General features: G+C 46.8%; 1 protein-coding gene and 1 pseudogene across 2 annotated transcripts in view; both read left to right on the plus strand.

Moving 5' to 3' along the window:
* The window catches only part of KCNH1 (potassium voltage-gated channel subfamily H member 1), a 317,432-nt gene that overhangs the window by 126,808 nt on the left and 172,171 nt on the right, over positions 1–18,453 (plus strand). For both annotated transcript variants that reach the window (XM_037136985.2, XM_037136986.2), the window contains exon 7: positions 1,986–2,415. In XM_037136985.2, the coding sequence (XP_036992880.2) occupies positions 1,986–2,415 (430 nt within the window). The remainder of the gene's footprint in view (positions 1–1,985; positions 2,416–18,453) is intronic.
* Positions 10,471–18,453, plus strand: part of LOC119043079 (acidic leucine-rich nuclear phosphoprotein 32 family member B-like) — a 67,750-nt pseudogene continuing 59,767 nt past the window's right edge.

Below are 18,453 nucleotides of genomic sequence, written 5' to 3' on the forward strand. Positions count from 1 at the left end.
GGCCCAATTGTTCAGCTCCATTAGTGACTGCTGCAGAATGGGGTCTTCAAGTAGTAGTTAAGGAGAGCTGAAATGACTGTTCTTTAAGGGCGCTCAAGGAGACCTTGCTGGACTCAGAGGAGCTGGACTTCCGTGTCCCCCATCAGCTCTCAATTTCTGTGACTCTTAGTAGAAATATCTTTTCACTAATCATATCATGCCTCTTTCACTGGTTATCATGCTTTTGCTTCCTTCCTCCTTTCTTTCTTTCTTTCATGCATCTTCCATGGGCCAGGCACTGAAGATACAATAGTGAGCGAGAAGCCAAAGGCAGCATCATTCTGTTCTCTCTCTAGCCTGTATCATTAGCACAGGAGTACGTAGCAGGTTCTTGGGACATGGTGCCTTGAACTGAGTCTGAGTGAGGAAAAACGACAAGGCAGTTTGGGCTTGGGTAGGAAGCTCTGCTTCAGAGTGGAGCTGCTTTGAAAGATGACTTCAGGAACCTCCTTATGAGGAGGTGGAGGGTAGGTGGCAGCTTACAAGTGTTTGATGTCTGAGTCATCAAAAAAGCCCCTTTGCCTCCCAAAATATCTCCTCCACCCAGGCTGTTGGTGCTTTTTAAATTCCATTATTGGAAGTTAGTTTTCCTCTGTTAAAATGCAAATGTCTTGTAAAGAGAAGTTATCCATTTATCCTCATCAGTCTTTTGCATCTTAATATGAGAGATTTTGTCAGTCTTTCCTGCATGGCAGGTTTTGGAGAAAAACACATGGAGGGAAAAGGGAACCCAGGGAGGAGAACTAGACTTGCCAAAGGTCAATTTTGTCAAGGTTGCCAGTTTGGCTGAATTGACCCTTGGTTCAGAAAAATCCATTATTATTCATTTGCTGGTATTTGTTGTAAAAGAAATGATTTTTCTTCCATTGTATGTATTGTGGCTACAAAGCTCCCCCACCCTCATCCTAACAAAAATAATTTGGGTGGACTCCTGACACTCTGTTCCTTCCTGACAAGGCTGTGCTACATGTGGTTTGTGTGCTCACATGTTGGGGAAGGCCAATGATACGGCTGCTGTCACAACTATCCCCAGAGTTTCAGTGGCCAATTTCAGAGGTTTCTCTTTTCGTTCGCATTTCCACATAATTCAGGTTCGCTGGAGGGGAGAGGGTGTTCCACAGAGTCTTTTAAGAACCTGCAGCAGGGAAGGCATGTTGCATTCCGAGAATTTGTAATTTTTCTGAGAAGACAAGATCTCAGTTTTTCTTAGCTATTTCTTGAATTTATTTTTAACTTTAAAAAAACATTTAAAATATATCTTTCTAGTTATAAAGGTAATAATTTCAGTCATAAAAATTAAGTAAACATATGCAAGTATAGCAGAAATATATACAAATATAACAAAAAATTTTCTGTAATTCCCTATCTTGACAATGAAGTGATAACCATCAGTATTGCTTTATGTCTTCCATGTGTTTCTGACCATTTTCAACATAGAACTACTTGTATACTTATGCGCAATATAATTGGAATGAAAGATTATGCAGTATGAAATAAATGCTATGCAACTTTAAAAATATTTCATATTACTTAATATGAAATATTACACGACCCTTAAAATTGTTTTAAAATAACCCATGACATGGGAAAATGCTCATGTATATTTGTGTACTTGTGTATAATATAATTAGGTTAAAATTCTAATTTTATTTGGCTTGTTTCATTTTTTTTTCTTTGTAATGGAAGTAGGCAAAAAGTTCATAGAAATCTCCTCCCCTACACCTTGGAATAAAATTCTAATTTGATTGTGAATACATACACAAATATATATGAGCATTTTTCCATAACATGACTTATGTTAAAGCAATTTTCTAAGGGTTTCGTAACACTGCATCTCGTGGAAAATCACTATGCTGAAGGAAACAGCCTGGTGAGGGGAGAGAAGGGGGCGTGAAGGAGTGGTGTCTTTGGTTCTTGGCCTTGACCCTGTGCTCCTCTTCTCCCAGGGCATCAGCAGCCTGTTCAGCTCTCTGAAAGTCGTCCGGCTGCTCCGTTTGGGGCGAGTGGCCCGTAAACTGGACCATTACATTGAATACGGAGCTGCTGTGCTGGTCCTCCTGGTGTGTGTGTTCGGGCTGGCTGCTCACTGGATGGCCTGCATTTGGTACAGCATCGGGGACTATGAGATCTTCGATGAGGACACCAAGACCATCCGTAACAATAGCTGGCTCTACCAGCTGGCAATGGACATTGGCACCCCTTACCAGTTTAATGGGTCCGGCTCAGGGAAGTGGGAAGGTGGTCCCAGCAAGAATTCTGTCTATATCTCCTCGTTGTATTTCACCATGACCAGCCTCACCAGTGTGGGCTTTGGAAACATCGCCCCATCCACAGACATTGAGAAGATCTTTGCAGTAGCCATCATGATGATCGGCTGTAAGTACCGAGGGCTGGGGAGGGAGGCATCTGTTGGTCATCCCTTCTCTGAGGGGTGGAAATAGGGTAGTGGCTACCATGCCTGCAGGATCAGGGGTGTAAAAACTGAAAATGTGAGAGTTTTTTTTAAAGATCAGCTTTACAATTTTCCCGATAATTAAAAAAAGTACATGTTTATTGCAAAGACACTTAGGAAACACTAAAAAGCACAAAGTAGAAAAGAAAGGCCATCCATCTCCCTGTCAGAGGTAACTATCATTACCTTTTGGTCCCTCCTTTAAAGATTACTTTCTATCCATAGCTGAACACATAGAGATAGATTTTTATAAAGTTAAATGTGTATGCTACACATCCAATTTGGTAAACTGCTTGTTCATAAAACGGTAAATTATGGAAGCCTTTCAAGGTCAATTTAAGCTCAGTTCTGGATCTGCACAGTCCAGTATGGCACAGAAGGAGAGAGTAGAAAAAGAGAATGTGGAATGTCTCATTAATTAACTTTCATATTGATTATGCATTAAGCAATAATATTTTTGATATAGTGGGTTAAATAAAATATTCTATTACAATCGATTTCATATTTCTTTTTGCCTATTTAATGTGGCTCCTAGGAGAATCTTACACTTTATTTCTGTCGGACAGAGCTGATCTAGGTCAGTATTGTTGATGTCTGCTTGATGGTTAAGGGATGTTCCAAGTCCGAAGACATCTAAACCCAAAATAAACAATGCAAAAAAAGGCTTTTGTTCAGTTGAAAAGTAATAGGTTATTGGATTAACTTGATTGGACTGAAAAACAAAAACTACCCTAGTTCTTGAGGAAGGTACTAAAATCTCAATAACTTACCCACTGACCATTGAGGAACTTAGGCTGGAAACAATGAGCCAACTTCACTAAAGGGACCCATAGGGGAGGAGTGGGGCCCAACAGGGCTGGAGAAAGCACATGAACTTGAGTGCATTGGACTCATGGTAAACCTGCCAAGTACACATCCGTGACAAATTGTAAAATGGGAGAGGGCAGTCCTCTCATGAAGCATCAGTTTGGATAGTAGTCTGGTCTCACGTGACAAAGCTGGATTCTGAGTCTAGCAGGCAGAAACCCTTTTGCTTGGTGTAGTCCTCGGGGCGGAGTTGACGCATTTCTTGTTCTACCAATCAGGGAATTCTAAGACCAGGGAAACCCGAGGCTTCAGTTTGTCTTTCTTCGTCCAACCCGGCAGAGATCTCGCGCCCTCCTGTGTGGTTGGATTTCACCCCTAACAGTCACACTTGCAGCCAGCTTCCTCCTTTTGGGCAAGCATGTCATCATGCTTGATGCAGTCCCATGGCAAAAGTGCACTGGTCAAGGCACAGAGCTCTCCTCTGAGTATTTATTCAATGTGTCTAAGGGGTCATTGGTTCATGGGAAGTGTGTACTGATGGAGCATTTGGGTTTGCTTCTTTAAAATGGGTGTTAATAGAGATGATTGCCTGACCATGGGAGAGAGCATTAAGTGTCTGTGGGTTGCTAATTGCTTTAGCTTAATTAGAACTTGAGGTGCTTTCTTGTGTTGTGTAAAAGGACTTAAGACCTTTGCTCTTCTAGAACGATTTCAGCCTTAAAAGCACCAGTTTTCTAGGCAATGCTTGCAGCAGTTTTGCGAGTTTGGGGTCATCCACTAATCAACCAGACACTGTGTGCTCAGGCCACACTTTCTGTCCCTTAGAGAGAGAGATGAGACACTCTGCCAATTGAAATATCTCATAATATCCATTACAGAAAATTTGTTAAGAGTTGGTTATAAAATGAGCCCCATTTCATGGGCTCCCCAAAGATTTTCAAATGAGAGTTCCTTGCAACTTTTTACCTGGCATGAAAGAAAAAAGAAAATAGTTCTGGTGGGCCTATAATAAAGATAGGCGGTGTGTTTTTCCGAAACCATTCTTCCACAGAGAGCAACTTCTCTCCCTCAACGTTAACAAGCCAGCAGTTCTGCACTGGAAACTTTTCGTGTGCTTGTTTATCATTGTTTTCATTTAAGAACAAGATTATGGTACAGACTTGGGGGACCAGGTGTTCCAGAAACCAGCCATTTCTCAGCAGCTTGTCACAGTTATGGCTGTTCTACTTTCCACATGACATGTCTGACGAATTCTTGTACAAACAGCAAAGTCATTGTACTCTGCATAATGTGGTAGCAATCATCCTTGTAAACTCACAATCAGTCCAAACAGCCTTTGTTTGGGACCAGGGCTGATGTCTTACTAGATTTGCGGGGTCCCTTTTGTCTTGCTGTGCCTGTGTGTGGACGTGTGCATACCTATGTCCTTACTGCACGGCTCACGGGATTGGACTGGCCCCAGAATCGGCATCTCTGGCCATCTCCCCGTCACCCTGGCAGTCAGGCCTTAATGGACTTGGAGAGGCACGAAGCCAGTTTGCTTTTGAATTACTGGTCGTATTTGGTGATGTTTTTCCTCTTTGCATTGAATTTCACGTGTGTTGGTAATATTATTTCTTGGCTATTCTGTTGAAGTGTATCAGCCATAATGTAGGTTATCCAGAACCCTCCTGTTGCTCCTCCTCTCTGCCCTCCGGCACTGAATATCTCATTATTACTTGGCTAATTCCCCAGAGGGTGTGAGGAAGCAGGAAAACGAAGTATTTTCAATTTTTCATATCTTTCTGAGGTGGAAAGTACTGGCTAAAATGAGTTTTTGTGATTAGCTATGGGTGTTGGCAATCCACAGTGTCTCCAAATGCCTGGTTTTATGTCTAACTTCCATTCTGGGGTCTTGTCCTGGGTTAGGGACAAGCCAGCCCCTGCTTGATCTCCCTGCCCTCGTGGGGTCTCCAGTGGTCTCCAGAGTCCCCTGCGAGTGGACCCCTTACATCTTTTTGCACATTTCCTGTGTGTTGCTGATGCTGAGTGAATCACAAGGCCACTCTTGCCCTCTGTGTGACACCGGGGAGAGGATGTCCCCCTTTTTAAAAGGCACATACTGAAGGCCTCCCCAACAGACCCTTACTATGTGCTAAGGACTTGGAGACTACCACTGTGGGAGGTGTTCTCGGGGCATCTGTGGTCTGATGGTGGTGGGGTCTGTGGGAAGGGCAGAGACAGGCCCTGCCCCCCGCCAGCCTCCCCGGGCCCATGGGGAACCCTCACAGAAGGAGGGACTGTCAGGGGGGACAGTTCCTGTGTCTGGGAGGTCTCGGCCTCAGGTTGGGGACACGACCCTGTCTTGGGGAGCTCTGCAGGGAGAATTTCATGGTGGAGAGACATTTTCACTTTTTAAAAATAAGCTTTGCACTTCTCTGATTCCCTCTTCATAATGTCACTGCTGTCATCCTGTCATAATAATTAAGCCCCATTGATTTTCTTTCTCTCTGACAGTGGCAGGGAGTCTAGACACTGCGCTCCTACTCCAGACGCCCCCCAAACACTGAGCATCTGGTCGTCTACCTCGGCACTGCATGACACCTGCCTCTTTGAACTCATGTTTTTTCTCCCCAGTCCCTCCCACCTCAGCTCCTTCACATCAGAGCAGGATGTCAGTTCTGAAGGGACCCTTGGCATCTCTGTAGCCCAGAAGAACCCGTCATCTTGTCCTTCTGCTGGGCCAGATCTCATTCTGATCAATGCTTCAGTCAGCCCCCCGCCCCATCTCAGGCCTGGGAGCTCCGAGAGTAGTGGGCCCACCCCTTGTGGTTTGCTTGCATCATCTTCTCTCCTGCGGGAGAGGGACACTAGCGACCCGTGCCCCTGGGCCTTTGACCGCGCTCCCTCACCTACTAGGAGTATGGTTTGTCGTTTCCCTTCCACTTAGATTATTTCCAAGCCGCTATGAACTTCTCTCCGCTTCCTCCATGATCTTATTTAAACATTTCTCATTTCTTTTCATTCACTTTTGCTGAATATGCCTTTTTGCATTCCATACCAATATACTGGATTTTCAAAAATGATACGGGGCGCATCTTCCAGGAGGTGGTAAAGATACCCTTAGGAGACCTTAGACACGTGGTAGCTGCTTGATACATATTTATGGACTTGTTGAAGCCGAACAATTGAGAAGGTGCTGGAGTTCTGGAGTGGCCTGCACCGTTACTGGCTGCACTTCTTTTATTTGTTAGGATATGGCGTTCTGCTGCTGGGCAGAGACAGAGAGTAATAGTAGCATCAACGCGGCATATGTTTCCTGCAAGTTTAGGGTTGGTCTGGCTGCCCTGCAGTCCTCAGAGATGCAGGCTTCTTGCTGTCTTCAGCGCGTGACTTCCATATCTGGATCCAATGTGGCTGTTCCTGGTTCAGCCATATGCTCTTTTTCCAGAAAGCAGGAGGAAAGGGAAGGGGAAGGCTGGCTGAATTCTTTCCTCTTGAGAACAAGGCTAGGAAATTACCTTCTTACCTTTATTCATATCACATTGACTAGAACTTGGTAGCCTGAACCTAGCTGCAGAGGATACTGGGAAATCTAGTCTTTATTCTGGGTGGTCACATGCTCAGGTCATGTTCAGGGTTTGTAGTGCAGAGCTTCACACCTCTGGGGTGTTCAAACAGTGGTAGCTCTCACCTGCCCCTCCATTTCCTCTTATAGCGTATTTCTAGGACTCATCAAACAATGAGCCCTGGCTGGTGTGGCTCAGTGGATTGAGTGCTGGCCTGTGAACCAATGGGTTGCTGGTTTGATTCCCAGTCAGGGAACATGCCTGGGTTGTGGGCCAGGTCCCCAGTGGAGGGCATGTGAGAGGCAACCACGCATTGATTTTCTCTCTCCCTCTCTTTCTCCATCCCTTCCCCTCTCTAGAACTAAATAATAAATAAGTAACAAATCTTTAAAAAATGATGTTCCTCAAAATCACTGAGTGTTCTTGACTTTCAGGGAATTTGAACCTACACAAAACATCAGGCACATTGCAGCATTTAATGTGCAGGTGATTAAATATACATATATCAGGATGTGAGTTTTCCTAGATACAATGCTTCTTAAAACAATGGCCTGACTGCAAAGCAGGCTAAGGGGAGCTCTTAAAGGAAGACAAAGTCATTCCATGTGGTCAGGGAGGCCTCCCAGGCATCCCGTCCAGGCCTGACTGGCAGGGTCTTCCCTGCACAGGAACCAGTAGCCAAGGGCTGGAGAGAGCTAGAAACACACATGCGCTGAGTACCCAAGACATGCTGGGAACTTATCCTTACCCAACAACTGTATAATAAGCTTTATATCCCTGTTTTACAGATAGGGAAACTGAGGTTTAGAGACACAAAGTAACTTACCCAAGGTCACAGGATGAGTGGTGGCCAAATTGGGTTTTAAACCAAGTTTATGTGCCATGAAAGTTTTACTTTGTTTTGTTGTTTTCCTTGCCGATTATTTTGGGATGTGGGAGGGGCACATGTTCTCTGTGGCGTGGGTGGTGTTGCGGGGTGAGGGGCGTCAGGGAAATAAGGGGGCGGTAGAAAGATTAAAGAGTAGGGCTGTTTTCCTGGAAGCCTTCTCTATTACTTTGAATGATAGCTGTAGTGACAGATGTCTGATTATGTGTCTGGTGGGGAGGCATTCTCCTTGTTCATAGCTGGATTACTGCACCAGGCAGAATAATTTACAGAAAAATTTTAGGTGTTAGAAAGCTCTGCCAGTGGGAAGCTGCTGGATGAGGGGTATTTATCCCTGACCTTACAGATATCCACAGCACTTGCAAAATTCTTTTTTAAAATATAATTTTCATCCCAATGGAAATTGTCATTTAGAGATGTTTCTATCATGAAAACTTTTGTACCTGTTTTGTTTCTCTGTCTGTCTTCTTGGAAACTTTCAGTACTTCACGGGATAGGTAGTATTCTTCCATTTGTTTAGATGAGAAAATTGTGGAGCAGAGTAAGTCCTCACCTAATGCTACTGATAGATTCTGCAACTTGAAGCAAAATAACATATAATGATGAAAACTATTTTACTATAGGCTCACTGGTATAAACAAGAGTTAAGTTACTATGGCATCTCATCGACATTATAATGAAATGACATTGGACAAATTGACATCATTCGAGGACCTGCCGCAATGTGCTGGGGGTCACACAGCCAGTTACTGTAAATCACCATGTATAATGCACTCCCGTGTATGATACGCACTCATATTTTCAGCCTGAACTTTCAGGAAAAAAATCTTTTGTTTTAATTTTTAAATTCAATTTATTATTTATTTATATTTAGAAGCAAAACTGGTTATCCTATTCCCAGGTATTATTCTGCATACGAGTATCATTATGGCTTTCTATAGTTACACTTTTAATGCATAAGCATAAGCATAAATAAAAGAATTAAAAAATGTTTATATAGCTACAGAATTAGTACTACTCATGTATAATGCACATCCTTATTTTTCCCCTCAAAAATTTGGGCAAAAAGTGTGCATCATACTTGGCAAAATGCGGTAGGTGCGGGCCTGGGCTGAAGTTCCCGTCATCTGCACTCACAGCGAGGTGCTGTCCCTGCTCTTCCAGGTCACTTCAATGGCAGCTGCAACTGGTGGCCGCCCACCCCAAGTGAGGCCAGTAGGTGGTGGCAGCTGGTCCCTTGATGGGGTGTCCCCTGACTTTGATGAAAGATTTTGATGAGAAGAGGTGAAGGCAGGAGAAGATTGGTTAAAACCTCCATTCTATTTCCATGAAAGGAACTTGATTAATCCAGTTTCACTCTTTTTGAGCTGCTTCTTCTTTTTTTGGTAAAGATTTTATTTATTTTTAGAGAGAGGGGAAAAGAAGGAGAAAGAGAAGGAAAGAAACATCAGTGTGTGGTTGCCTCTTGTGCACCCCCTACTGGGGACCAGGACTGCAACCCAGGCATGTGCCCTAGACTGGGAATCGAACCGGCGGCCCCTTGGTTTGTAGGCCAGCACTCAATCCACTGAGCTACACCAGGGAAACATTTTCTAAAATACATCAGTGAGTATGGTCCCTGAGAAAACAAATGTTAGGTTCACCTGCCAGTTCCCCAGAACCTCAATCAATCAACAGTCTGCCTGAGTACCTCTTTGTCCATTTCATAAACATTATTTGAATGTCTGCCACGTGCCAGGCACTCCGGCACCCTTGGTCTGCATTGCTTGTTCAACATGCAGCCGGGGACTTTGGCAGGCATTGGCTGGGGGCAGGGGGCGGGTACAGGAAGGGGATGGTGTGTGCGAGGGTGGTGATGGCATGATGCTTTGCTGTCCAGAGGAGCTTGATACGGGTTTGTTTGTGGAACTGGTCATCAAGATGAAAATCTCCTGGTGAGGATGCTGGAAAACTGGGAGCTCTCAGGGCCGACTCCATAAATCCTCCCCTGATAGTGACTTTGCGGATTCGAAAAATGTTTCCATTTTCATTTTTCCCCATTGCGGTCCTCTGTGCGTGTGTGCGAATAATTTTAGCTCTCATCAGCTAGAGGCCTGGCTCTGAATCATAGCTACGTGGTGATAAAAAACCACTGTTGTCGCAAGAAAGCCTGACGAGGAGAGAGGTCTTGGGAGGAAGAACAAAATGAAAGAGCAGGAGGCTTAGAAAAAAAATCAAATATGTCAAAAATTACCAGTGAGTTCTGCAGAGCTGCAGATACCCTGCTTGCAGGGCTAACCCTGCTCAGAAGGGTGCCCTTTGTTCATCCTTGGGTGGTTGGTGGGCAGGTGGGGTGAGGAGCGGAGCTGCGTGGGCTGAAGTACGGGTGGCAAAGCCAGAGCAGGGGAGGGGTCCCTCTTCTGGGTCGTAACTGCGTAACTGAGTGCAAACCCCTTCTTTGAGCTCCTGGGGAAGCAGAATGCACCCATTGCAGAAACAACAGTCAGCTCTAAAGCATCCCTACAAAACAGGGCACAAATGTTTGGTTTTGTAGAGAACAGCAGGCTGACTGCAGCTTTGTGGGGACAACAAAAACGAGGTGGGGTCTCAGGCCCCTGGGACTACCTGGCAGGCAAAGCAAGGTGGTGGGGAAAGAGGCAGAAGCAGCCAGAGGTTCTTTCCTGGTTTTCTTTTTGACTTCTTTTCTTTTCCCGGGAAACTCGGATGTTTAATCACAGGAACTGTGTTCACAGGCCAGCATGAAGGCATTGGCTGAAATCCAGCACCTTCACAAGTGGAAAGGAGGTGAGCTTCTGAGCAAAGAACTTTCGGGACACGCAGTGGAATGTGGGATTTGAGCCTTCTATCTTTGCTTCTCTCCCCAGTCTTCCACAAATTTTATTAAACCTCTGCTCTGTGTTCACCAGCCCACCACTTAGAGGTGGTGTGAAGACAGATGGATCACCAGCCATTCTTTTTCTGTGATAGTTAACCAGAGCTCTAATTATCTCATGGGCACTTATAGAATTTTGGAATTAAGGAGGACCTCAAATGTCATCAGGGTCACCTACTCACTAGATCTTTGAATCCTTCCCTGAAGTTTGAACACCCCCAGGAGTGGTTTCATTCCACTTACAGATAAGCTCCAGGCTGAGAATTTCCCTCAAACATTAAACTGCAATTTCCTCCCTGTGGATTTCCCCATTTGCTCTTGGCTCTTTACTCCTGGGACTTCATGAGACAAATCTAGCTTTTCTTTTACACCGCAGTGCTTCAAATATTTGAAGACCATTACATCTCTCTTGAGGCTCCGCCTGTCCAAGGGGGATTCTATCAGCTTCTTCCATATGGTTTTGCGAACTTTCTCCACTCTGGAGAATTGTGACCTCTTTTCACTCCCCGTTTGTTTGTGTCTCACTTAGGAGGGGGCCGGTACAAGTTCGCCTGTGGTTTGGCCAGAGCAGAACTGAGCAACATCATCACTTCCCTCATTTTGAATTTGCATTCATAGATTGAAAGAGCTACAGGACTGCAAGCGGTCTTAGAGACCATCGGTCCTAACAGTATCATCATATAGGCAAACAGGTGAGGCCCAGGTAGAAGAGGTGACTCAACTAGTTAGTGACAGAGCAAGAAAAGCACTCACATCTCCAAAACCTGCGCTCTCCCAAGGTTTGGGCACTTTCCACCACTCACCGCATCTTCTAGGCCTCTCAAAATTCAAGCTCGTATTTTTGACTACTACCTCATAGTGTTGATTAAAATTCAACTGGCTCCCAACTAGAAGTCCTATGTTATTTCATAGGTTCTACTGGGAACCACATTTTTACCATCTTCTGCTTTTCTGGTGAGCTTTTTGGATCCAAGTTTGTGATTTGACATTTATCCAAATGTTTTCCCATTTCCCTTGGCTGCATCAGTCTGGGAACATAGTCACGGAACGAAGTCACAGCAGCATGAACAAACCGATGATTCCTTTTTCCTTCACTTCCCAGCCAGACACTAGAACCTAATTTGTGGTTTAAGGGGTAATAGTGATGTGTCATGTTGACTGGGGAGTGACCTTTGCTGCCCTCTTCATCCACCTGGCAGTATCTGCTTTCCTTCCCTGGCCACTCCTATCATGTACCACGTGGTTTCCCATTGTGACCCCTCCCCTGCTGGGCTGTAGGTCCTTTTCCCCACCAAAGTGCCGATGTTCCTCCCCCCCCCATGTCACCCACAGTGACATGCAGAGACTATGCTTTGCTCCAGTGTGGGGAGAAATGCTCTCCTTCCCCCACCTCCCCAAGCTCGACTCTGGCACCAGGACACGGCGTTGTCACTTCATGCTTCCAGAATAGAGCACTACCATTTGACTTGCTTTTTTAAAAATCCTAGTCTCTTTTCTTAGACCCTGACTTGGATTCCCTCGAGTTTGGTCTAGAAGATACCATGTGGTGCTATCCTCTCCCTTTCCTGCTCCGCTCACAGAATCTCACCCTTGACCAATGTTCCCAAACTAAGCTTGTTCTTGGCAAGCATCGACACATGGAGAAATCATATTTCCGCTACGTTTTGCTTTAGCAACTGGGTTTTTGGACCCAACTCCGTGATTACCATTAGGTCAAGCTGTTCCCCACTGGGTACAATTTCTTGGCATTTGAAGGCCATTGTTCTGCTGCTTGCAGGTGTTATTAGACCTGGGAACTGGCCCTTGGTTCCCTGCACCACTCTCACCTGAGCGGCCCCTGGGGCCTCACCTGGAAGTAAATCCAAGCCTTTCTGTCCCCATGTACCTGGATGGAGCTTGGACTGAGTTACCACTTTATATTTATTTCTGATTTTTGACTGTATGTGAGATACATGATTTCCAAATGTTCTCTTCTATTCTATGGGTTGCCTTTTTACTTTCTCAATTGTGTCCTCTGCACAAAGCTTTACATTTTGCCACAGTTCAGTTTAAATATGTTTTCTCCTTTGTTGCTTGTGCTTTTGCCATAGTTACAGATTGTGGTCTTTAATCTAGCCTCTTGGTTATTACTTCCTTAGCTTCAAGTCATCCACAGGTTCGACTCACACGTCATCAGTTTTGAGGGGCAGTTCTGGTCCATTTAATCGTTCCTTCACGTTGCCTCACATAAAAGCAGTGCTCACTCTAGAACCACTCCTCCCACCCCCTGGCCCCTTGACCATGTCCTCAGAAACTTGCAGGGGAGTTTCCTAACTCTGGCAGTGAGTGAGTCGGAGCAAATGGGAGGTAAAGCACTGAATTAATAGCAAGACATATAGCTCTTCTATCCACACCTTCATTACGAATTCGGTAGCTGGTAACACTTGTATGAATTTTACCCACTGGATGTCTCTTATTTCCATGTAGTAAAAGGAGGCAGGGGAAGTAGTTATGACACTCTCTTAATTTTCCAGGGGGTACTGCTGAAAGCTGGAGCCACGACTGTCATTGTGTGGAGTGACAATCAGCACTGGTTTCCTGTGGGTGATCCTAAGTGTTACCTGAGTCTTGGAGGAGAAATGCGGTGTAGAACAGTGATATCAGACCTGCAGCATCTTGTCATTCTGTCCCTTGGCACTGTGTCCACCTCGATGATCTGGCAGTCAAAAGTGGCTGCTGCTCACCCCATATCGAACAGTAGACCTGCTGTTCACATCTGCTCAGCACTGGAGACCTTGCTGTTTCTAGTCCTCAGGTTTAGAAGCCAAGCATGAGTCTTGGGGCAGGAAGAAGACTCACATGAGGTCATATGCTGATCTTTCCACAACTGGTCTAGCTGAACATGGTACCCATGACCCTCCACCTCTCAGAGTTCAGACCTGACTGCATTTACCGCCCACATCGCCCTTCATCCAGCTCCTTCCCTGAGACCCTGACACCAGCAGAGAGAGTGAATGAATGAATGGATGGATGTGTATTGTACACATTATGCCATTTACAAGTATCATGGTTGAGGAAGTGAGGCTCAGAGTGGCTGACCAATTTACCTGATGTGACACAGCTCTGAGTGGAAGGACCAGAGTTCACACCTAAATCCGAGGTGTTCCCTCGGCACCCACACCTGCCCCTTTGGGAACCCCACTGAGGACCTACACTAGGCCAGTTCCACCTTGTTCTTTGTTCCCTGAGGTGAAAGGCATGAGGCTCACACAGAGCTCCTTTGCTTGGTATGTCCATGTGAACATTACTTTTAGCAGGAGTCTCAGTTCACTGGACTCAGGGCCCCGGGGCAGGACCCAAAGGCTGAGTCACTGACTGTGGGGAGAACCAGTGCTCTGCTTTGGGGAGAGGTCTCCACTGGCTGCTTGGATCATGGTCAGTGTGAGGGAGTGGTTGGCCCGATGGTGCTGTGAGTGCAGAAGCCCAGCAGGGCCAGCTTGTTCTGCTTTTCTGTGTTTGGATCAGTCAGGAAGGACACCATGTTGATGACGATAGTGAGAGCTAAGATTTACTGAGCGCTTACTCTGTGCCAGGTGCCCTGAACTCATACTGAGCTCTTTAACCATCATTCCCATTGTATAGATATGAAAACAGAGGCACAGCAAGGAGGTGGAGGAGCTGCAGGGAGTCTAACTGCAGACCTTCAGCATATTAAAGACACACTCAGTTTCCAGGGTGGACCACTGCGTCTCCTTTCCGCCGATTCTTTCCCCCTGCATCCTTCTAAGGGCTGAAATTGTGGGGAGTTGTGAAGCAGGTCAAGGTGGGGGAGACCCTCTGATGAAAATAGGTGATAGAGATGTTCCTCCGTATCTGTTGCCTTCCCTTAGCCACTCACTGTCTTTGTGGCTTGTTCTAAAACCAAGGGTGACCTCTGAGCCTCAGTTTCATCATGTGTAAAGTAGAGATGATGATGGTGACCTGACAGGGTGGTATGAGGCTTGGACATACTGTCTATGAATCCGAATCCCTGACACAGGACCAGGCATGTGGTGAGGGCCAAGTAAATAAATGCTGGAGGACCAAATAAATAAATCTCTATTATTATTATTATTATGATTCCTTTTTTCTTTCTTTATATACACACCCCAGAGAGAGAGATGTGGGTGTTGCCTAGTGAACCACTTTCAATCACTTTTGAACACCGACCCACCCCAGCTCTTCTTCCAAAAATGGTGCGGAGGCCCACGGTGTGTTGCTCCCCTCACGCACTGGGCTGCAGAGCCCTCTCTCATTATGACGTGGCCTGTGTTATTCCCTCATTCATATCACTGGCCTCCAGGATCCACTGAATCACAATGCCCCCAAGAGAATTTCTCCACATCTTCTGCTGAGTTTATCAACCCTCCCTCTCCAGCTGTGAGTCTACCAGAGACGGAGGCCCTGATTGGTGCAAGTGTGGTAAGGGGAGACCTGGGGAGGGGCTGGGGAGTGGGTAGGCGCAGAAGCCCAAGAAAAATGCTTTCCTTCTGCAGGGTGTGGAGGTTTCTGTGAGGTCACCTCTTTGCAGTGCTCACTCAGCTGAGCTTTTCTCCTTTCATCTGGCTTCTTGCAAAGCAGTTATCTCATTATTGAAATATTCTCCATTGAATGTTCTCACATTAAGAACTTAATGACCTTAATTACACATACTAATGAGAAAAGTTCTTGCGCCTGCTGACTTTCCATGGTTCCTTAGAGGCCATGAGTTGGGCTTATAAGTGCATGTTTCTTGGTCAGGTACATAAAGATATCACGAGACAAGAGACTTGCTAACCTGCCGTAGCTTTTCTGGGCTGACTGCAGCTCGCTGTCCTCACAGGTTGGGTGTGCCCGGCACAGCTGTGCTCCCTCTCAGGGGTGGGGAGGAGGAAAGAACAGCGTTTGGAGTGGGTCCAGTTCTGTGTTGGCCCCAAGGAGCAGTTTTGCTTTTTCTGTATCTCTGTGCTTCACCACTTGGGGAGGGGAAAAGTAACCCTCCTCTCCCTCCCTGAGTGGCAGATACATGGGGTACAGGTGTAACTTCAGGCCAGAACTCTCTGGAGAGGACTCCAGTCAGGAAAACCTTGAGGGTTGACTTGAGCTGTATTATTCCAATGGGAAGGAGAACAGAGGCTTATTCACTTGGTTATAGTATTCTGTTTTTCCCCAAACTTTCGTTGAAAGCCTAAGACATATAAGGCACATCACAGGTATTTCCAGGTAGCAAATAGATTACTTTCAGCCTATATCTCAGTACATTGTTTTTAGCTCTTTGCCGATAGACTGAAATACACGCTATAGGTCCACCATCTGTGCGTAGAGTGGGTGGTGGCAATAGTGCTGGAGTAAAGACAAGTGCACTGGCCTGAATGTGCTTCCAGAGACTTGACCTCATTCCGTGGTGCTATCAGTCCTTCCTGAACCCTCCCAGAGCAGTGGCCAATTTACTGCCTGTGATTGTGGAGCATACTTCATTCATTATTTTAACAAAAGATTGAGGCATCTACAGGCTGAGAATAAATAAAACAATAAACAAGATCGCAAGGAGGCGATGGTAGCTGGAGGGCAGACAATTCCACAGACAATTTTCATGCAGCGTGAGAAGTCCTATGATTGTGGTCAGGTATTGGGGCTCAGGGAACAATGGCTGTTTACCGTGACCTGAAGGCTGACTAGAGTTATCCAGGCGACATGAAGAGACAAAAGCGCAGGGGGGAGGGCCGGAGAACAGTGCATTCAAAGCGAATGAAGTGCGCTCCCATAGCTGAAGCATAGTGGGAGGGAGCCACTGGCGAGCATCGTCTCCCTCGGAAAGGAGGACCCTGTTTGGAAGGGCCCTCTGTGCATCTTGCCTGGGGGCAGGAGAGACAGTCCCAGGGTTTCCCGCAGGGAATTTTACCATCGGAGAAAGGGTGGAGGTGAGCAAGACCGGGTGGTGGTCGGTGTAATGGAGTGCAGGGTCTTTTGTATGATTTCAGTGGAGGGACGTTGACAAGCTGAGCTACAGCAGCGCTGGTGAGGGTGGGGAGAGAGGGAGCGGTTCCAGAAATACTAAGCAAGTAGATGACTCTCGGCAATGTCCCGGCCAGGGACTGGGGACAAAGTGTGCCCCTACACTTGTGTTCACCATGGGCATTCTTCCAGGCAGGCAGACAGAGGTGGCACCTCAGCAGTTCCTCAGAGCACCACTTCCAGCCATATGCAGGGTCTGCGGGCGCCCAGGCAGCAACAGTGGGGACAGGCGTGCTGGCCTGCAGCCATGATGAGTGAGCTCGTCTCCCGAAGCCAAGCCTTTCCTCTCAGCCTCCTTCCTACTGCCACTGTGGGCAAGGGCCCGGGAATAGCCGGTGGCAGAGTGACACCGTGGTGGTCAGCAGCAGGGCAGCATCCTTCTTTGTTCTTTTTCTCCTGCAGTGTCTTCTGCTTGTGTTCTTTTGGGGCAAAACTGAAAAACTGCTCTGTCTTGAAGAGATTATTTGATTCATACTAAAGGAACCATTGGTCAGATGCTAAGAATCACCCCCAGCCAAGCACGATGTGTAGATTTTGCCTGCTCTGCAGAGCTGGGGACAACCCGCTGCAGGTGAGGGGTTATGGGGGTGGGGCTGACGCCCACTCCCCTCTCCTTCTTCCTCTCACTGGTTTGTGTGCTCCGGGGTCATGTTTCCTTGGGGTTTGTTCATCGCGGTTCCCAGGGCTCCCTGCTCCTTGGGTCACCCACCTGTGCACCTTGGAAGGTGCCTGGCATTCTTGGGGAGGTCAGCCCTCAGTGCTGGCTGAGAGGTGGTGGTGTTCGGCAAAGGGAAGGCTCCCCTCTGTCCTCCAAATGCCTGAGGTGTGAAGGTCTGAGTGCTTAGAGGTTTGTTCTGAGACTACTAACCAGTTATTTTTCTTTAAAGATTTTATTTATTCTTTTTAGAGAGGGGAAGGGAGGGAGAAAGAGAGTGAGAGAAGCATCAATGTGCGGTTGCCTCTTGAGCACCCCCTACTGGGGACCTGGCCAGAAACCCAGGCTTGTGCCCTAACTGGGAAATGAACCGGTGACCCTTTGGTTCACAGGCCCACACTCAGTCTGAGCCACACGAGCCAGGACCCCAATTATTTTTCTCACTTGAGGCCAGAAGGACTTGGCTGCAAGGCCACAGGCCCCAAGATCCAGGCTAGACCACCTTTGTGTTTCTTGCCCACTTTGCCCGCCGTCCTCCTCTCCTCCTACCTGTGGAAACAATCACTCTCACAACCTGCTCCCGTGCCTGGCATCGCATGCCTCCCCTGTGGTTCTTGACTTGCTCTTCCCATAGCCGTCTCTCCTTCTCCTCTCTCTCAACAGTCTGGAACTGCCATTCTGAGCTGAAGTCTCTTCCAGCAGCTTGGCTGGGTTTTGAAGGAGAGACTCTGGCTGTCCCCTTAGCCAGGTTTGGGGCCACTACAAAGTCAGAGATGCCACAGGAGCTCGAAGCCTCTCACCTGGGAAGCCTCTCCTGGCAGCATACAGATCCCTGGCTCTGAAATCAGCCTGCCAGGGGGCCCCTTCCCCTTTGCTTGCTGTGGAAGGAACTGCTTCAGAGGAGGGGTCCCTTTCTTCCCAATCTCTTTATACAGCACAGGGGCTGAAATGAGCAGTGAATGCATTTTTTCTACAACTCTGCATTTGCTCCTCCCCACTCCCAAATCTAATGCTTCAAACTGGGAGTTTCCTCAAAGTCACTGGAGAGATGGTTCAATCTACTTTGGAACTATCTCTTGGATGGTGGAAAGGGGAGAAGGGACAATGGGGCGGAGTCTCTGTGGGGGCTGCTCCTGTTCAACCTGACGGCCCCGAGGTGAAATATCTTTCTGGCGCTTCGGC

The sequence above is a fragment of the Artibeus jamaicensis genome, unplaced genomic scaffold (genome assembly GCF_021234435.1).
Source record: "Artibeus jamaicensis isolate MK-2021 breed Jamaican fruit bat unplaced genomic scaffold, CSHL_Jam_final contig_2170, whole genome shotgun sequence".
Taxonomy (NCBI): Eukaryota; Metazoa; Chordata; class Mammalia; order Chiroptera; family Phyllostomidae; genus Artibeus; species Artibeus jamaicensis.